This window comes from Pterocles gutturalis, unplaced genomic scaffold (assembly GCF_000699245.1).
Source record: "Pterocles gutturalis isolate BGI_N339 unplaced genomic scaffold, ASM69924v1 scaffold14449, whole genome shotgun sequence".
NCBI classification, from domain to species: Eukaryota; Metazoa; Chordata; class Aves; order Pterocliformes; family Pteroclidae; genus Pterocles; species Pterocles gutturalis.
In genome coordinates this window covers 63,951-80,751 of record NW_010135954.1, presented here as the reverse complement: position 1 = coordinate 80,751, position 16,801 = coordinate 63,951, and the positions used below count along the sequence as shown (strand labels likewise).

The following is a 16,801-nucleotide window of genomic DNA, read 5'->3' as shown; positions in this document are numbered from 1 at the left end:
TGCCCTTCACCCCTCTAGTACTTTGACTCTGGGACTGGCAGAGATGGTTTTCCACCTGAGTGCAGTTGTGGATGTAGAAGAGCAGGTGGTGACAACGTCTCCACGTGCCCTTTGTTGCTGAGCACTTGACTCTTGTGCTTCCCTGCAGTGTGCACGAAGAGCAGCCAGTGCCACAGCTGCAGGGAGCAGCGTGACCGAGCCTTGGGCAGCCATTTCGCAGCCTCAGTGCCTGTCTCTCAGTTATCGGCAGTATCAATCCTCAGTACCAGCACGTGTGAACTTGCCAGCTCAAAGGAAGAGGGCCCAAGCACTGCGTTTACCACAGTGCAAAAGGGTTTAGTTACTGTACACCTACGTACAGGCCACGTAACAGAGGCAGGTTTCACCACCTCTTTGCCTATACCTTTCCATTCCATAAATGGGGGTAAAATATTTCCCTCACAAGGACACGGTGAACATTAGTTTGCTGGCATTTGTTGCAGCTATCAAACTGACCATCTATGAGTCAAAAACCCTTCCCCACTGGCTGTTCTGTGTTTTTCCTTTACATGGTAATAGTGGCTTAGGAACACATTCTCTTCTGCAGGAGATTTCACGCGGTTGTGGCTCCCTCAACTCCGGTACACGTTGTTAAGTCAGCAGTGCAGTGTATTGGAAGAGAAGTGTGTGACTTGTTCTACTGTATACAGTGTCTTTGAAAAAAAAAACTTGCAAAATAAGGAGTTTCATCAATTTTCTCCCATTTTCTTGGTTGCTATAGTTTGAGAAAAAGGCATGTATTTATTCTTTTCTAATTCTAGATATTTTTCCCTCACAAAGGTGGGCCTGGCTCTGGCAAAAGTAGCCAATGTGAACAGTTAGCCAAGAAATACGGATTTACTCACCTGTCCACTGGTGACCTTCTCCAAAATGAGTTATCGTCATTATCAGAGAGAAGTAAATTGATCAAAGACATCATGGAATGTGGTGAACCTGTGCCTGGCGTAAGCGACAGTTTTATTTGGGGTCCTAATGGTTAAACAAAGGCAGTGGTAGGTAGGTTGTCTAAAAGGGTGAAAAGAAGAGACTAGAGCTGATGATTCCCATTTAAGTAAAGTTAATCTGCACCTTGAGGGAGAAGTTTCCTCATTGGCAGATCAGTGGCACTTCTTTCCCCTTTCTGTGCCAGTATTTCTTTACATTTCAGACTCACATAGGCAACAAATTAGTAATGAAATACAGTGAGACAGATGCTGTGCTATGCATTGCAAAATGTAAGAATAAGAACAGGTAACAGAAACTTTATGTCCATTTTATAGCTTCACATTTCAGATTCAGAGCTGGTCCTCCTAGCAGCTATTCTAATTTACAATACCTGCAGCAGTTCCCTGCAGAGCTGGCTAACATCCCAGAGTAGCTGGACTGCAGTTTAATGGAGACTATGAACACAAAGTGTGTTGTTCTCATCTGGACTTGACTTTTACATGGCAGGTCCGCAGCCCCAGCTCCTGGTAGATCTTCAGCAAGTGCAGCTGGATCATAGGACGTGTTTGTTAATGAAAGATACTGTGAAGTGCTGCTCAGGGGAAACTAAAAGTTATGCTGAGACCTGATTTTGATTGCTTTGCTCTTTGGTGTGCTTGGTCAGATGGGGTCTCTTATCACTTTGCATGCAATATAATTATACCAATGACATAGCAAAATGCAGTCCGATCAGAAAAAGCTGCAGCAGTACTCCAGAGTTTCACAGGTATTAACATTAATTTTGAAACTATGAAATATTCCCAGCTATCTAGAGGACAGTTTGGGAACCCTTGGATGGGTTGCAACACTAGAGAGAAGAAAAAAGAGGGTACCTGCAGGACAGGAAAAACACCTGCAGTCACAGAACCTGCTTTTAGCAAAACAAGGCAGTTCTCAAAGTCATAGGACTAAAATCAGTGTAACAAACAAAGGTTAATCTTTCTTATTAATTAACCAAGTAACTTCCTTTCTTTCCAATGCAGGGTATTGTCCTAGAGCTACTGAAGGAAGCCATGGTTTCCAAGTTAGGGGACACAAAAGGATTTCTGATTGATGGGTATCCCCGGGAGCTGAAAGAAGCAGAAGATTTTGAGAGCAAGGTGACTGTATAATCATAATACTGTTATAACTCCTATTAAGATCCTACTGTACTTCTGATGCTGCCTAGGTCCCCATCTTTAGCTTTTGCAACAGGGACAAGTAAAGAGCCAATCCAACAGCGCTGTGCTGCTTATCACTGAAACTTTGGCACTCCATCAATATAGTAACTCCAGCTTTTGCCCTCACCTCCACAGACTCTGTAGTACCAGGAGAAGTAAAGGCTGATTTTACCCTAATTTAATATAAACCAGGAACAATTCATATTTAGTGGAAAGCACCATTTTTAGAATCAGTCTTCTAATTCTGGTGGATGGCTGCTATACTCATGAAAATCTCATCGAGCACTCTTTGATGTAGGTTCATGAAAGCATATATCTGCATGGTTAATCTCTCATACCATTGAGCCGGCTCTGCTGAAGCTTGCTGCCACTTTGAAACAGCAAAACATGGATTTAATTTCTGTGATGAGTAACAGGTGGCATAGCCATAAAAAGAGTGTTTTGCAAGTGACTGTGTGGTAGTTCAGAGAGTTATCGATTTCCTCAGTATGTGCTAAGACGTACTGAGAAGTCTCAGCTGTACATTTCTCAATCTGCAGAAAATACTCTATATAAACCCCACGAATGAATTTGCCAGGGTTTAGGAGAAAAGAAGTGCTGAACTAGGAGAAATAGTTCAGTATATATTCTCTCATATTACACTCCACAAATGTCCTATATTGGTTTGAAAAGTGATAAAACTTTAATGAATCATCTGTTTTCTCCCTGAACCTTTAGCTGCTTTGTTTTACCACAAAAGCCTAGCAAGATTTAGCCATCAGAAGCTGGACAAAATAATGGGCAATGGGATTTGCTATAGAAGCCATTCATGGAAATGTTGATCTATTAGTTCCTTTACTAAAATGACACAGACCATTAAAAAGACATTGGAGATTTCTTTCATTTTGTGTAGAAGGAGGAGCTATTTCAGGAGTGCTGCTTTTCTGGCAGGCTACTTTTCTTGATGTATCCGGTGCAAAAGCAGAGCCCCTTTCAGCCCCTTTCAGTTCCCGTAGACACTGTAGCAGCAAATCCCGTAGTCCTGAGCTGCCTTTGACATTTGGAATAAAATACAAGGACCTCAAGTGATAATTTTGAATGTGCTAAGTCATCCCTGTTGTATCCATGTATCCACTTCAGTTTTCACAGGGTGAACTTGGCTGGCTGTAAGCTGCTCCGTAAGTCTGTGAAGTTTTTTTAAATGAGTCATTACTGAGATAATGCTTTGCAGTTCTTTCCAAAGGGTGATGAGAAGTTCTTCCTACATTATAATTGAGTGAAAAGAGGTGGACATCGAGCTTTATTAATTAAGAGTGGCACAGTGCAAATGAATAATGCTACATATCTACATGATGTGTAAAAAACATTAAAATTGTTAACAAAGAGCTGTTCTATTTAGAAGACATCAGGGATAATGCTTATATGTAAAAGCTTGACAGCCCTAAATAGAATTAGCTGTGTAGAAACAGCTTATTCTCCAGGCAGTTTTGCCCAATTCCTTTCTATGACATAATTGTACTTTTACCTAGCCATAATTCTAGAGGAGCACGTCTCTGTTCCCTCCTCAGACTTTCTGCTAGGTGAAAAGTAGAAAACAATATTAAATTATAAGTTCCACATCACCAGGTGGAAGATACCCAATAAGACAGAGTAAAGACACAATACATTAGACTTATTTGGCTTCCTGCAGATGTCCCCACAGCATGCATCACTGAAGCTAAATTGTGTCAGGAAAACAGTAATTTAAAAAAAAAAAAACAACAACCCAGTAGTAAAAATTGCTGTAATACCTGATAGGGCCATTACTTTTTCCTTTTGCAATTTTTAACTCAGAGGAATGACATTTCTGTAACATTTTAAATTCCAGAGAATAGCAACATTGAAACTTTTAAGAGAATCATATAGATTTTTCAAAAGCAAATCAGACCTGGTCTATCAAACAAGATACTGTTATCTGATCCTACCAGTCAGTAGACTCCTTCATATCCTCATTGCAAGGTGATGATATGACTATAACTGATGAAAGGAGTAATTCCTCTATTTATTCCTCCTCTTTTATTCTATTATAATTTATAACAGACCATGGAATTCCTCATGTGGAGCTGGGAGGAAATAACTTCTCACCATCCTAGTCCAATTATACAAAAAGGATATTTGTTTAAACCATTGATTAAGCCCACATCTTTTTTAACTTCTCAATCTAAGTCTCTTGCACTGTTCAGACTGCCTTGTTGGCTTTTTTAATCCCAGAACTCAATACTGCTGCTGCTAATAGCATTAATGTTTTCTGAGCTGTGTGGGAAAAATTGATGGATGAAAGCCTGTTGAACTGTTTGACATAATCTCTTGGCTTCAGCTTTCTCTTAGAAAGTCATTAAGGTAGTAGAAAGGTCCATAATCCATACATCCTCAGTCAAATGCAGAAGGCCTAAGGTGAAATATTTACCTTTAGAATATTTCTTCTTTTAAGGGCTGTCAACAAAGGTAGCAACGGCAATTTCCATATATCAAACATTTAGAGAAGAGAAGGCTCCAGTGAGACCATTATAGCAGCCTTCCAGTACCTAAAGGGGGCTACAGGAGAGATGGGGAGTCACTCTTCATCAGGGAGGGTAGTGACAGGACACAGGGTAACAGTTTTAAGCTGAAATAGGGTAGATGTAGATTAGATATTAAGAAGAATTTTTTTTCCAGTGAGGGTGGTGAGACACTGGCACAGGTTGCCCAGAGAAGCTGTGGATGCCCCATCCCTGGAGGGGTTCAAGGCCAGGCTGGATGAGGCTTTGAGCAACCTGGTCTAGTGGAGGGTGTCCCTGCCCATGGCAGGAGGTTAGAACTAGTTGATCTTTAAAGTCCCTTCCAACCCAAGCCATTCTATGATTCTATGGTTTAGACTTTCTTTGCTGTAGCCATGGTAAAATCACGGATTTGTCATGGTCACTTATGTGAAGAACAGTTGTCTTTTCTCAAGACTTCTCACTGTTTCCTAAAAGGTGTTCTCCAAATCCCTGCTAGAAAGGGAATGAATGAGAAAAAGTCAGAGAGCATCATTGAAGGATTTAATACATAACTTTTCTCTGATCCTGTAACACTTTTATTTTACTTGATAAAGTGGAGTTTACCCCTTTAGACTCAGCCCTACAGTTGTTGCTCAGAGAAAACCTTGTGTCAGAGAGAGCTGTGCCTGAGCAGAGTGCAAGACAGTGTGTATTGCAGGATTTATGCTAAATGACATGCATATTTTTCAGCATCTTGGGGAAAGAATGATGGGGATTTGCATTTAGAACTTTTGTTGCTCTCCTAAAATATTATAAGGAACATTTTGCTCTTTCTTGACAGCTCTTTTTCACCCATAAAATACTGCAATATCTATGATCAAGATCTAGATAGAAACAACTATTTACTATCTTTACCAAGGCCTGTGAATAAAAATAAATAAATAAATATTTATTTTCTTTGTAGAAAAGAGCAGACTCTCCCTTACAACTATTTTGGCACTAGCCAAAAGGCTCTAAATGGTGGGCTTCTCATACAATTTGGAAATTACTCACCAATTTGAAAATGCAGAGAAATGTATCACATCCTTCCTTTATGCCATGGACAGTAATGTTGTAGAGTTACACTGCAAATAATTGACATAAAATAGTGCATGACATAAAGTAATTCACAGGATATATTCCTGTGAATATGTCCAGTAACAAGCATTTGATGGTGTCCCTGAGCCTGTCTGTTGCTACTCATCTCTGTTCCAAGTGGGCACACTTTGATTTGGGCATTTCCTTCTATTGCGTCTTGCAATTCTAAGCTATAGTTTACAACTCCCTGAATGAAAATATACTTTTCACAGACCAAACAAAGCAAAGGCCAGAAGAATAACTGTGTCAAGTGTTACCTGAGTCCAGTGCTGTTTGCATCAAGCTTTTATCAAACAGTTGCAAATAACAAACAAACTGACAATATCTTCAGTCCAAGTAGCCTTGATCCTGAATACTGGGATCTGTAAGTGCTGCTACAGTAAGAGGTGTTTGTTAATAAGCATAATTTCTGCATAGACAAATACAAAAGTAATTTGCTAATAAATTCCTTGATTACTCTTTTGGTAGTGTTTCTTTTTAAAATTTTCCAAACAAAATCAGTTTTACCAGGCCAGTGGTTTGAATACTTATTGTTTCTTTGCTTCTAGATTGGGGAACCAAAACTCGTGTTCTGCCTGGACTGCTCTACAGAAACCATGAGCAGTCGCCTTCTGATAAGAAATCAGAGCAGTCAGCACTCTGATAATGCCGAAACCATCAAGGAAGGAATCGAAAGCTATTACCAAGCGTCAAAACCTGTGACTGAATACTATGAAAGGAAGACACAGTTATGCAAGGTAAATTTCTTGACCTTTTTAACTAAATTATTGCTTTTTACTTCCATTATGTGAGCAATATTGGGAAAATACTGACACGACACCATTTATGAGTGGTATTAGTTTCTGTGCTTTCCAGTTTGTTCTCATCTTGTGCTTCCCTGGTTTGTTTGCAACTTCTACAAACTTCTGAGTTCCACAGTACAATTTGAAAGCATAAAAACACAGATTTATTCTGAGTCTGAGAACATATCCTAAATTGCTGCCTCGTCTATATAGAATTTCTTATTAAACATTAATGCTGGAAGGCTTTTCTGTAAGTATTAAGATTCATTTCTATGTAAGGGCTTTCAGAATTAGGATGAAAGATTATGTTAATCCAAAACCCTTTAGTTAAATTTACAAAACTGACAGTGTATAACCAGAAATAAAACAGACCTGCACACAAGAAAGACCTTTCTGCTGGAATACATGACATAGTTATATTAATTTAAATTAATTACCTCAGTTTACACCTGCTCAGTTTGTGATATTTAAAGGATATTTTTATTCTCTAACCATACTTTACAGAGAAGAAAATAAAAATTCCATCAGTGCAATCAACTGCTGGCACATTTGTAATCTCATTTACATGGGATGATTATATTTTCTTTTTGTTTATTTCTCTGCTCTGTCATGGCAAACTGTCCCATATGTTCAGCCACAGAAAGATCTAGTCCTACTGATATTTCTTGTTCTAAGAGGGAAAGAAACCAATAATAGTTTCTGGAAATATTATGGGAGCTTTTTGCTAGAGGCTGTAGCAAACATGCAAATCACATATGCCCAACCTTTCTCCTCTGCAAAGTTCCCAAAAGAGAAACATGCAGATAATTTATGCACCCGTATCCTGACCTGGGAACAGAGAAGACAACGTGGTCCTGAGAAGAATGATACTCAAAGGGAGAGTCCTCATTTGCGTCCTTTGCTAACCCCACAATAAGTGCAAAGGAGGCAAACTCTAGAGTGGCAAAAAAAAAAAAAATCCCCAATAACTTTTCTTTTTTAAGCTTCAGAATGACTATCTGGTTTTATTTGCATTTTCTTTGACGAGCTATCTTGCCAACATTGCAAGGATGAGTCTAATTAAGAATTCAGTACAATACACAATACACCAACACAATGCGATGCGAAGATCTCTAAGATCTTATTGTGGTGAGCTGTGTCTACCACAGTGTTGCCTTTTTTGAAGCATCAGGGAAGTGACAGCCCCAAAGAGAATGAAACTACACTAAATACTTTCACACAGATTTGCATTCATGGCCTGTCTTATTTCACTTGGCATGGACTCTCCTTGTCCTTCCTTATTACTTCTGCTCCAAGTTTCTGCTCCACCTCCTGTGCAATCTATGCAATGGCAAAGCATGCAGCCTTTCCCTGAGAGCTTACAGCTCATTAGATCCTTAAGGGACTTGCCTAGGCTATGGGTCAGAACTGGGTGTGTGATTTGCACTCTTTTGTCGTTAGCTTTGGAGGGAACTGACATTGTGTGTTTGCATGTTAGAAAATACTTGTGCATTGCTTGAACAGTGCTTACACTGTTCTTGCAACATCTGAACATTGTCTGTACTTGCTGCTGATGAATGTTGGTGTTCCACGTACTTTCTGTCTTCTGCGTGGAACTATTGGGTATGAAAACTCTGTAAAATCAGCTTTATAAACATTATAATGTAAAATGTCCTTTTAAGGTTGAAAAATGTGTTCTGTTTTTCTTGAACGCAGGTACTCTGTGTTGAAATATATACCTCATCTGCTTTTTACTAAACTGATAAAATACACATCTGCTATCAAACATGTGATTCCATTATGGATTTAAGTAAAGCAGGGAGATGTCCCCCCCCCAACCCTTTTGATGTAGACAAGTACATGTTCAGTTATTTGTCAGCATTTAGAGAACACTGCCAAAATACTCAGTAGAGGCAGGCTGTTAAAATTCATCCTCCCAAGGCTGTGCCTGTCACCCTCAGCCAGCCTCGGGTACAAGCCTGCAGCCCTGCTGCCTGTACAGCAAGGAGCAGAAGCTAATGTAGTTTTCATACAAGCGGCATGTTAATGTTTTATTGTTCATGGGTGAGAGAAGTGATTTTTTTAACCAAGTGTTGCTGAATACTTGTGGGAATCTCTTGTAAAGTTTACTTTGCACCTACAGTGAAAGTGGGAAAGTAGGACTGAGCATTTTTTTTTGCACAGGGCAATTGACTTCCGTAGCTATTCTGATCCAAATATTCCCTGTCGGTTCTGCAGTGGACAGTGCTGGAATTAAAAAAAAAAAAAATCTGTTTTGGTAATACACTAAATACTGTGAAACAAAGTAATTTATTTTCTGGAAGGAATGATTCTTTATGAAATTTTTCATGGATAAGTGAACTCAGAAGGGTTTAATCATACAGTCTGGCCTGGTCAGTGACACAGCTCAAGCACAGTGCCTGGCGTAGTGGGATCCTTCCAGCGCCCAGTCCTGCTTTGAGCAGGAGGTTGGAGTAGATGACCCACTGAGGTTCTTTCCAACCTGTATTATTATCCTGGAAATGCACATCTTACAAACCTTTACATTATTTGGCTCAACAATTTGAAGAATAAAGACAAAAAACAGTTAAGGGTTGATCAGCAGCTGTTTTGAAACACAGAGAACTAGATAACATAAAATGTATAGCTGTTAGCTCTGTGGGAAATTGAGATAAAACAGACATTTAGGTTTACAGTTTTAAAACTATCTTAGTGGTGAATATGTTTAAGCTGCATGTGTTGAGAAAAGCAGAGAGTGAAGGGGAAGTTTGCAATTCCCAGGACATGGGGTTAGTTTCTTATTTATAGCAACATATTTTACAGACTGCTAAGCATTGACATTTGCAGCCACTCTGATGTTCTCTGAATGAGGAAAGGAAATTCAGGTGGAAAGCAGAAAAACTACCAGTAATACTTCTGACTGCAATTTTTTTTTGTGTGGGCTAGGCTATTTAAATAGTCCTTATTTTTTGTTATTTGTAATACCATACACATACCCAGAAGACCGAGACACTACCTAGAGGCAGTCGAACATGGTTAATATTTTTCTTTCTGATTTTAATTATAACACCACATGTTTTCAGCTTTGGGAATCTACTCATTCCTGAGTGGGGTTTTTTAACTCCCCAGCATTGACCAGCGCTGGTTGAAGATCTTAATGCTCCCATTAAGATGCTGCTGCTTCTGTAATTCTGCTCACTGAAAGAACTGTGTATATGTTTCCTAATCCATTTCAGGCAAAGCCACCAAAGTTAATTTGCTAAGTGTTGATTTGAAGACCTCTTAAAGTAAATTATGTCATCTACATTAATGATTTTTTTAAAAATAACCCATGGAGCTTCATGTACCTACAGACCAGAGGCTTGTGCAGTCTTTTTCTCAGGGAAAGCTGGTGGGATCCCATAGCTTCAGGGTTGCAACGTCTTACCTGAAGGTGCTGTTTGCAGATCCAGATCAGCCTGTGATCCCAGGACAAGTGATGGCCAAAGCATCTGAAGAGAAGCTGTTTAAGAGAGGAAGAGAAGAAGGGTCTAAAGGAATCTTTAGTTGCCTTCTTCTGGGAAGTTATTACTGCCTAGGCTCATTTTTTCAACAGGAGGAGCTCTTCAGTGGAAGGCCCACATGAGCTTTATGTCCCTTGAGACTCCAGCCATGCACCTTCTTAAGAATTCAGAGGAGTGGATGTTGAGAATTTTAGGAGAAATATTAGAGTCTAAATCCCACCCATGAAGATTCAGCATTAACCTTTTCTAACCAGCTTGCTGCAATGTGTGACTAAGCACCACTAATAATTGTAGGTGAAATAGTGTTTGATTGTATAAGTGAGCATGTCTTGTAGGGCTTAACTGTAGCATCCAGTCTCTGCTTTGCCACAGAAAAGAAAATCAGAATTGTTAAATAGACTTGTTTAACAAGAAAATAGCATTGGCATATCGGTATTATTTGATTTCTCCATTTTTAGTGTATTAAGGTCTGGGGAAAGTTTTCCACAGATTCGGAACAGCACATGGCAACAGTGATATGTATTTAACTTGTCCAATCCAGCCTAAAAGTTTTCAGTCCTGAAACAGGCCAATTAAATATGCAAATGTGAAATTCAGTCCTGGCTCAAGGCCAGCAAAAGGTCTGGTGTGGGAATTAGATGCTGGATGAGCACAGTGGAGGAGGAACTGACCTGTCGTGCCATATCAAGGTGTGCTCGAGACTGCTTTGTCAAATTCGCTTTCTTGTTCTCTGCATTGGAATGGGTGTTACAGCATGAATGCAAGGAGCCTAATAAACACAGGAGAGACAGAAGAACTTGAAGTCTGACCTAGCTTGCTCTTCAGTCAATAGGAATTCTGTCTTTACTTTACTTGCACAGAAGAGACAAAGGTGTATGGTTGTAGCAGCATTCCCATTTTAATCAATGAGAATTTTATGGCCTTCTCTAAACCTATTGTCCACAGATGCATTCATAAATAACTAACGTGCTATTTGGAAAGGCAATATTTTTCCATTCAGCTGACCTCTGAACAAGAACAATGACCTGATGAAGCTGCCAAAAGATCAGGATTCTGTTTGAAATTTCTCTTTTACCAAGATTACCTGTCAGTGGAAGTGTGAGGTACGTGCAAAGGGTGGAGACTTTGCCTGCAGATGAAACATCTGTGGACCTGACAGGAATAAATAATAGTCATCTTTCCAGCCACCCAGCTGAGATGAAAATCTGTGATGTAACTCACGGGGATGTATTTACAAGGGAAGATAAACTGACTGAAGGATGAAGGGCTAAGAATGACAGTGTCCTCCGTATGCTTTTCTGCCTAGGCATTAAGTTTCTAAATTGTGTTCTGAAAGGTAAAGTAAGAATAAGTTAGAAATTTTCCAATTAATTACTAAAAAATAATATTTTGGGGATATAGTTTAATATTCCATAATCTTTTCATAGTCAGTTACAGAACACCCACCTGGCACTAAGGACAGCAAGTGGGTGCTCTTTAACAGAGACCTTATATTGGCAATGCAAGGACTGAAAGCACTGCTCACAAAAGGAACAGTTGCAAGCTGCCTGTCTGTGTGGGAATCACACATCTCAGATGAATGAAATGAAACAAAATGCACTATGGTAGCTGTAGTAAGCAAGTAGATACTGCTGGTTTTAAATTTATTACTCAGTGATTTCCAAGGCAGCTGGACAGAAAAGTGCGTCTGAAAATTTAGTGGGCACCTACTTGTGTTTTAACGTGGCTAAATGTAAATGCCTTTGAATACATGTCCCTCTGTCAATTGAGAAGAAAGGGAGAAAAAAACTGATTGTTTTTAATATCTGACTCACCCTTTAAAGCTTTTTTCAAGTGACAGTGTGTAGGAGGGTAAGAAGTAATAGAGAAGAGCACTGCATTGGTAGTCAAGCAAGACAAAACCAATCCTACCTAGCTAACGTAAGACACCTACTAGGTGTCTTAAATACAAGTTCAACGTCATCTGAAGAAAAGGGGCATGAGGATAACACATAGGTTAGGCAGTTGAGAGCACAGGATTTTCAAGGATGTCCAAAAATCTTCACTATTTCAGATCACACACTATGGAAGCTTAGCCTACAAAGTTCAACCCAAATGCATTTTTCTTTTTCTTTCTTCTTTTTTCACAGTGTTCCTACTGGTTTTTTTTCTAAAATCAGTTGAAGTCACATGCTGGGTAGGCAGCAGTTACTAGATTCCTATCACAAGCATTTTCCATAACATTATGAAAGAATGAGTGACCATACACCCTCTCATGATCTGCCACTTCTGAGCCTTCTCGTGCTGATTCCCTGTTACAAGTGTCTCTGGGGAGGGGCAAATATGTACTTTTCCCTTTAGAGAAGGGATAATAAATGGTGATAGCGATAGCAGGTATGTAATTTATTTCTGTCTTCTGAAAGGTTGTCAGAGAATCATTAACCCTGGTAGGTTAAGTAGGTGGGGAACAAAGGAACAAGTGTTTCTGTGTCACCCTGCTTGGTGGCTTGTGACACATTAGATGAGACACCAGGCTAGAAAGATACATCAGAAACATTAGCAGGGGATTATAGATAAAACACAGCAGTAAATTCATGCCAAATGCAAATAGGTATCAGGGCAGCATGTTTCCACTGGTTTTCCAGGCAGCTTGGTCCATCACTCTGAGAACCAGGTACTGTACTGTCTCAGAGAGGTTTTTAACACTTAATGACAAAGGTATAAATGTTAGTGACAACACAGCTGAACTTGACTGACCTACAATAGGCAGCCTCTAACCAGTGAGTTTATTCCGGAGTCTCAGTGTGTCTTTCTGAAAATGGTGGTCCTCAGCCATCCTCTCTGCAGACAGTTGGTTTTTTCTCAGTGGCGGTATACATTTAGGGTTCTAAATCCCAAAACCTACAACAAATGGAGATTTGATGACAGAAAATCTAATTGGCTGATTTTAGTGCAAAAAGGAGCAACATGGTACTATGGAGATGATTACTCCAGTCATTTTTCATATGACCTCATTAAATTTCTCTCTTTGAAGTTACCTACAGCAATAGTGGCATTTCAAAACCAGAAGCACTACGGAAAACTGTATCTGGATCTTGCTTTTATGAGAAGACAGTAGCCTTGTAAACCTTGAGAGTAGTCCTCATTTATGAGGTTTGTTATAATCTGAGAAATACTCAGTTTTCTCTCCTGGAGCTGCAGAGAGTGCCAGTGAATTACTGTGGTACTGGCTGTGAATTATTGTCACATTAAGTTAGTTTTGTGCCACGACTTTAAGTTAGTTTTATGAACTGGACCTTTGTTATTTAGGAGGCCAGCATGGGAAGCACTGGGGCTGTCATTAGTCATGCGCATCCATATTTTACTGTAACTGTTAGGAAGTCAGTGTTCCAGCCAGTCATGAAGGGTGGCAATTTCCATGCTTACAAACCTAATTCTTCATCACAGCTGCCCAGATCTAGATCTGAGCATCAGTCCCCTTCTAGAAGAGATCACTGAAAAGCCAATGGCAATCAGCTGTGCTGATTAGGTTAGACCGGTTAGCCAGTGCAGATTTATTTATGGAATAAAGAGATAATAAAAATACATATTAAGACCAGAGAGCTTTGAAGTGGTTGTGGCCTTCACCCTCCACGAAGTATATTTCCTGTGGGACAGCCATATGAAAATAGGTGTTGTGGCAGTTGAGACAGACTTAACAAGCTGCTTTATAGCAGCTGAGATGGGAGTTGCTAGTTTCATTGCAACTGGAGGAGTTAGGCATTTGGTCCAGAATGGTTCACCGTTCCCCTTTTCTCTTTGCTACTAGTAAATAATCCCCTCCTAAACCATTGTTTTTGGCACAGAAAGCTTCTGGAACATGTGCAGCCCTCGTTTGAGAACTGACCTTTCTAAAGCACCACCTGCTGCTTCCCCAACTACTCCAGCACGCGTGTCCATCAGCATTATGTAAAGCAGCAATGTGAGCACATGGCAACATGACACAGGGCAAGGGAAGTGAGAGAACCGTGCTTCTGAAAGCTTGATGGGAGGGGAGAGGGTAGTTCAGGTCAGGCGGTAAGATCCCCTTCGTGGGTCCGAGGGGACTGGACGCAGTCAGGCACAGCTCCCCGCAGGTTGGCCAGGCTGGTCCTTGCCACTGCTGGAGCTGCCGTGTGCAGCGGCGGACTGGCTGGATGTGCCAGCACTTCTGACGGGATGCAACAAGGGACCAGACTTCGCAGCATCTGCAGATGCCACCAAGAGTGAAACCAAGCCACGGAGCGTGAATGCCATCCCTTGCTGGATCTCTGCAAGGAGCAGCTGCTGACTCCCACACAAGACTTACCACCGGGGGACTTAAGTGTACATTGAGTGCAGTCAGACTGTACAGGAGCTGGCTGCAAGCCAACACCGTAGCTAAGAATAATTTCATGGCCTATTTCAAAAATAGATTTTTTTGAGTTTGAAAATCTTTTATTCTCCTGCAGAACAAAGAGGTGGCAGAAAGTATGATGGTCAGGAATGTCCCCTTCAAACCTTACAATTGTCTATCAGCCTAGTCAGCAACTTGAAGATGAAAATGCAGCACATGGCTCAGAAAAACAAGCTCTAGCAAAGCTGTCATGGGTCCAGTTAAATGCGTGCAAACTCCCTGGCATGCATGCATGAAAGACTGAGCATGGAAAAGTAGAGAGGAAGCTTGCTTTGGAGTAGAGAATCAAGGCTCTCACCAGGCATTTGAGAAGAACTGAAGAATCATCAGATGCAATCTGCGTGCTGTACACAGCCAGCATGAAAGCTGCTTCTGTCACTACAGGGAAGGCAGTTCTCCTTCCTCAAGCAAGGACCAGAGAATCAAGGCTCTCACCAGGCATTTGAGAAGAACTGAAGAATCATCAGATGCAATCGGCGTGCTGTACACAGCCAGCATCAAAGCTGCTTCTGTCACTACAGGGAAGGCAAGAGACAGTTCTCCTTCCTCAGGCAAGGACCTGCGTGACACTCACTGCAGGGGATAGACATGAAACAGCACTCAGAAAAGCTCGGTGCTACGTTATGTTTTCTAATAAATTGGTCTTGTTTTTCATGAAGTCCAGTCATGAAAAATAACTTGAAGAGCCTGGACAACCTCTGGCCAAAACAGAAATCTTAGGAGTGTTAAAGAAAAAAATTTCTTCAATGAAAGTGAGTTCTCGTACAACAAAACTAGTGTCACTGTAAAATGTGTTGCCCAAAGGTCATCACTATGGTTGGACTCAATGATCTTAAAGGTCTTTTCAAACCTAAATGATTCTATGATTCTATAAAACCAGAACCAAGTCACCAAGCTTGCAGATAACAAACGCACAGGAACACAGAACCCGGCCAAGTTAAAGCCATTCGAAAGCTGTCAGGTCAGTCACATACTCTGACACTTTAGACAAGAAACAAATTAACAAGTCAGTGCTATTCACCTTATTAACAGTATGATATCAAAGTTGTTCTGTTAGGTTTCTCTTGGAGGGTATTAAATGTTAAAATAGTTTCTAAAAATCTTTGGAAACTGTTCTGTGTATAAAAGGTTTAATTTTTTTTTAAAACATGAGTACTTAGGAGAAAGAGCTTAAGCTCCCTCATTTGATTATGTACTTTGCTCCGGATGATGGATCCTACAGAATCTTCTCACATAAATGTGTGGAAACACAGGGAATAATTTGGTTTATGGTGGCTGCTGCTCTACCTTAGAATGCTTGTAACATGAAACGCAACAACTTTTATATTGGACCATTTTTTGTGCCAATGTTTAGATTCTGAGATAATTCTTTGCAACTTAATCAAAACTAATGCTTTTCACCTGCTTCACAGGTTGATGCAGATGGAACACAGGAGGATGTTTTTCTGGAAGTCTGCAAGACAATTGACTCTTTTCTGAAAAAGGAGGAGGCACCGTTTTCTTTTTCAACAGAGTCTCAGTAATGGTGTGTACACAGCCTCACCTCACACGCACTCGACAGTCACAGTTAAAATGCTGTTCAAAGCAATCCCGCTTTCTGGAGAGGTATCTGGAATTTGTGCATGTGGTACCTTATTTGAGATGAAATCTCTGCCAATACACTCCCTAGAAAGCGGTCTGTATGTTAACTGTACACTCAGACCTGTACAGTGTTTTATGGGTTGTTTGCTCTTCACGGGTTAAAAGCAGCATGGCGACCAGCAGCTCTGGTTTGTGTTTCATGATCTCATGCATTTGATGGGAAGTCAGACAGTGCCTGGCCTGCAGCGAGCTCTGCGACCACATCGTTCAACATTTAGCAGAGTAACTTGAAGATCACTGCGTACAAGCTTCCCTTTGGTTATTATTTTATTTTCATTAACACTATTAATTTTTGTGCTATCACTTAGCTTGTTCTTGGGTTGTAGTGACTCAGATCTGTTCTCTGGTACACACAGCTGTGAGACAGCTGGAATGAGTCAAGCTAGAAGTTAAAATAAACTTTTCACACATCCCCAGAACACCATTACAAGAAGCAGAAAAATTAACTGAAGATACAGTTGAATATTGCGGAAGTCTGTCAACCCACTATTGTGGAGCAGACACCATTTTCGAGACAGCCTTGTCTTCCGCTGGGAATTACAGGATATTATAAATGACAACTTGCCAGTTTTGTGAGCTGAGGTGAAAATTATGATTGTCTTGTATAGTTAAATGTGCAATCCGGTAATTATGCATCATAACAGCAGTTTTACTCTATTAATTTAAAGTCTACATACAAATTGTACTGTGAGCCAGAACATATGAAGATGTCTTTAAATCGTACTTT

At 40.3% G+C, this 16,801-nt stretch overlaps 1 protein-coding gene across 1 annotated transcript in view; it reads left to right on the top strand.

Moving 5' to 3' along the window:
- The window catches only part of AK5 (adenylate kinase 5), a 90,574-nt gene extending 74,505 nt beyond the window's left edge, over positions 1-16,069 (top strand). The window contains exons 10-13 of the mRNA XM_010082120.1: positions 820-983; positions 1,986-2,102; positions 6,325-6,513; positions 15,846-16,069. Of these exons, the coding sequence (XP_010080422.1) occupies positions 820-983; positions 1,986-2,102; positions 6,325-6,513; positions 15,846-15,956 (581 nt within the window). The 3' untranslated portion in view covers positions 15,957-16,069. The remainder of the gene's footprint in view (positions 1-819; positions 984-1,985; positions 2,103-6,324; positions 6,514-15,845) is intronic.
- The last annotated feature ends 732 nt before the right edge of the window (positions 16,070-16,801 follow it).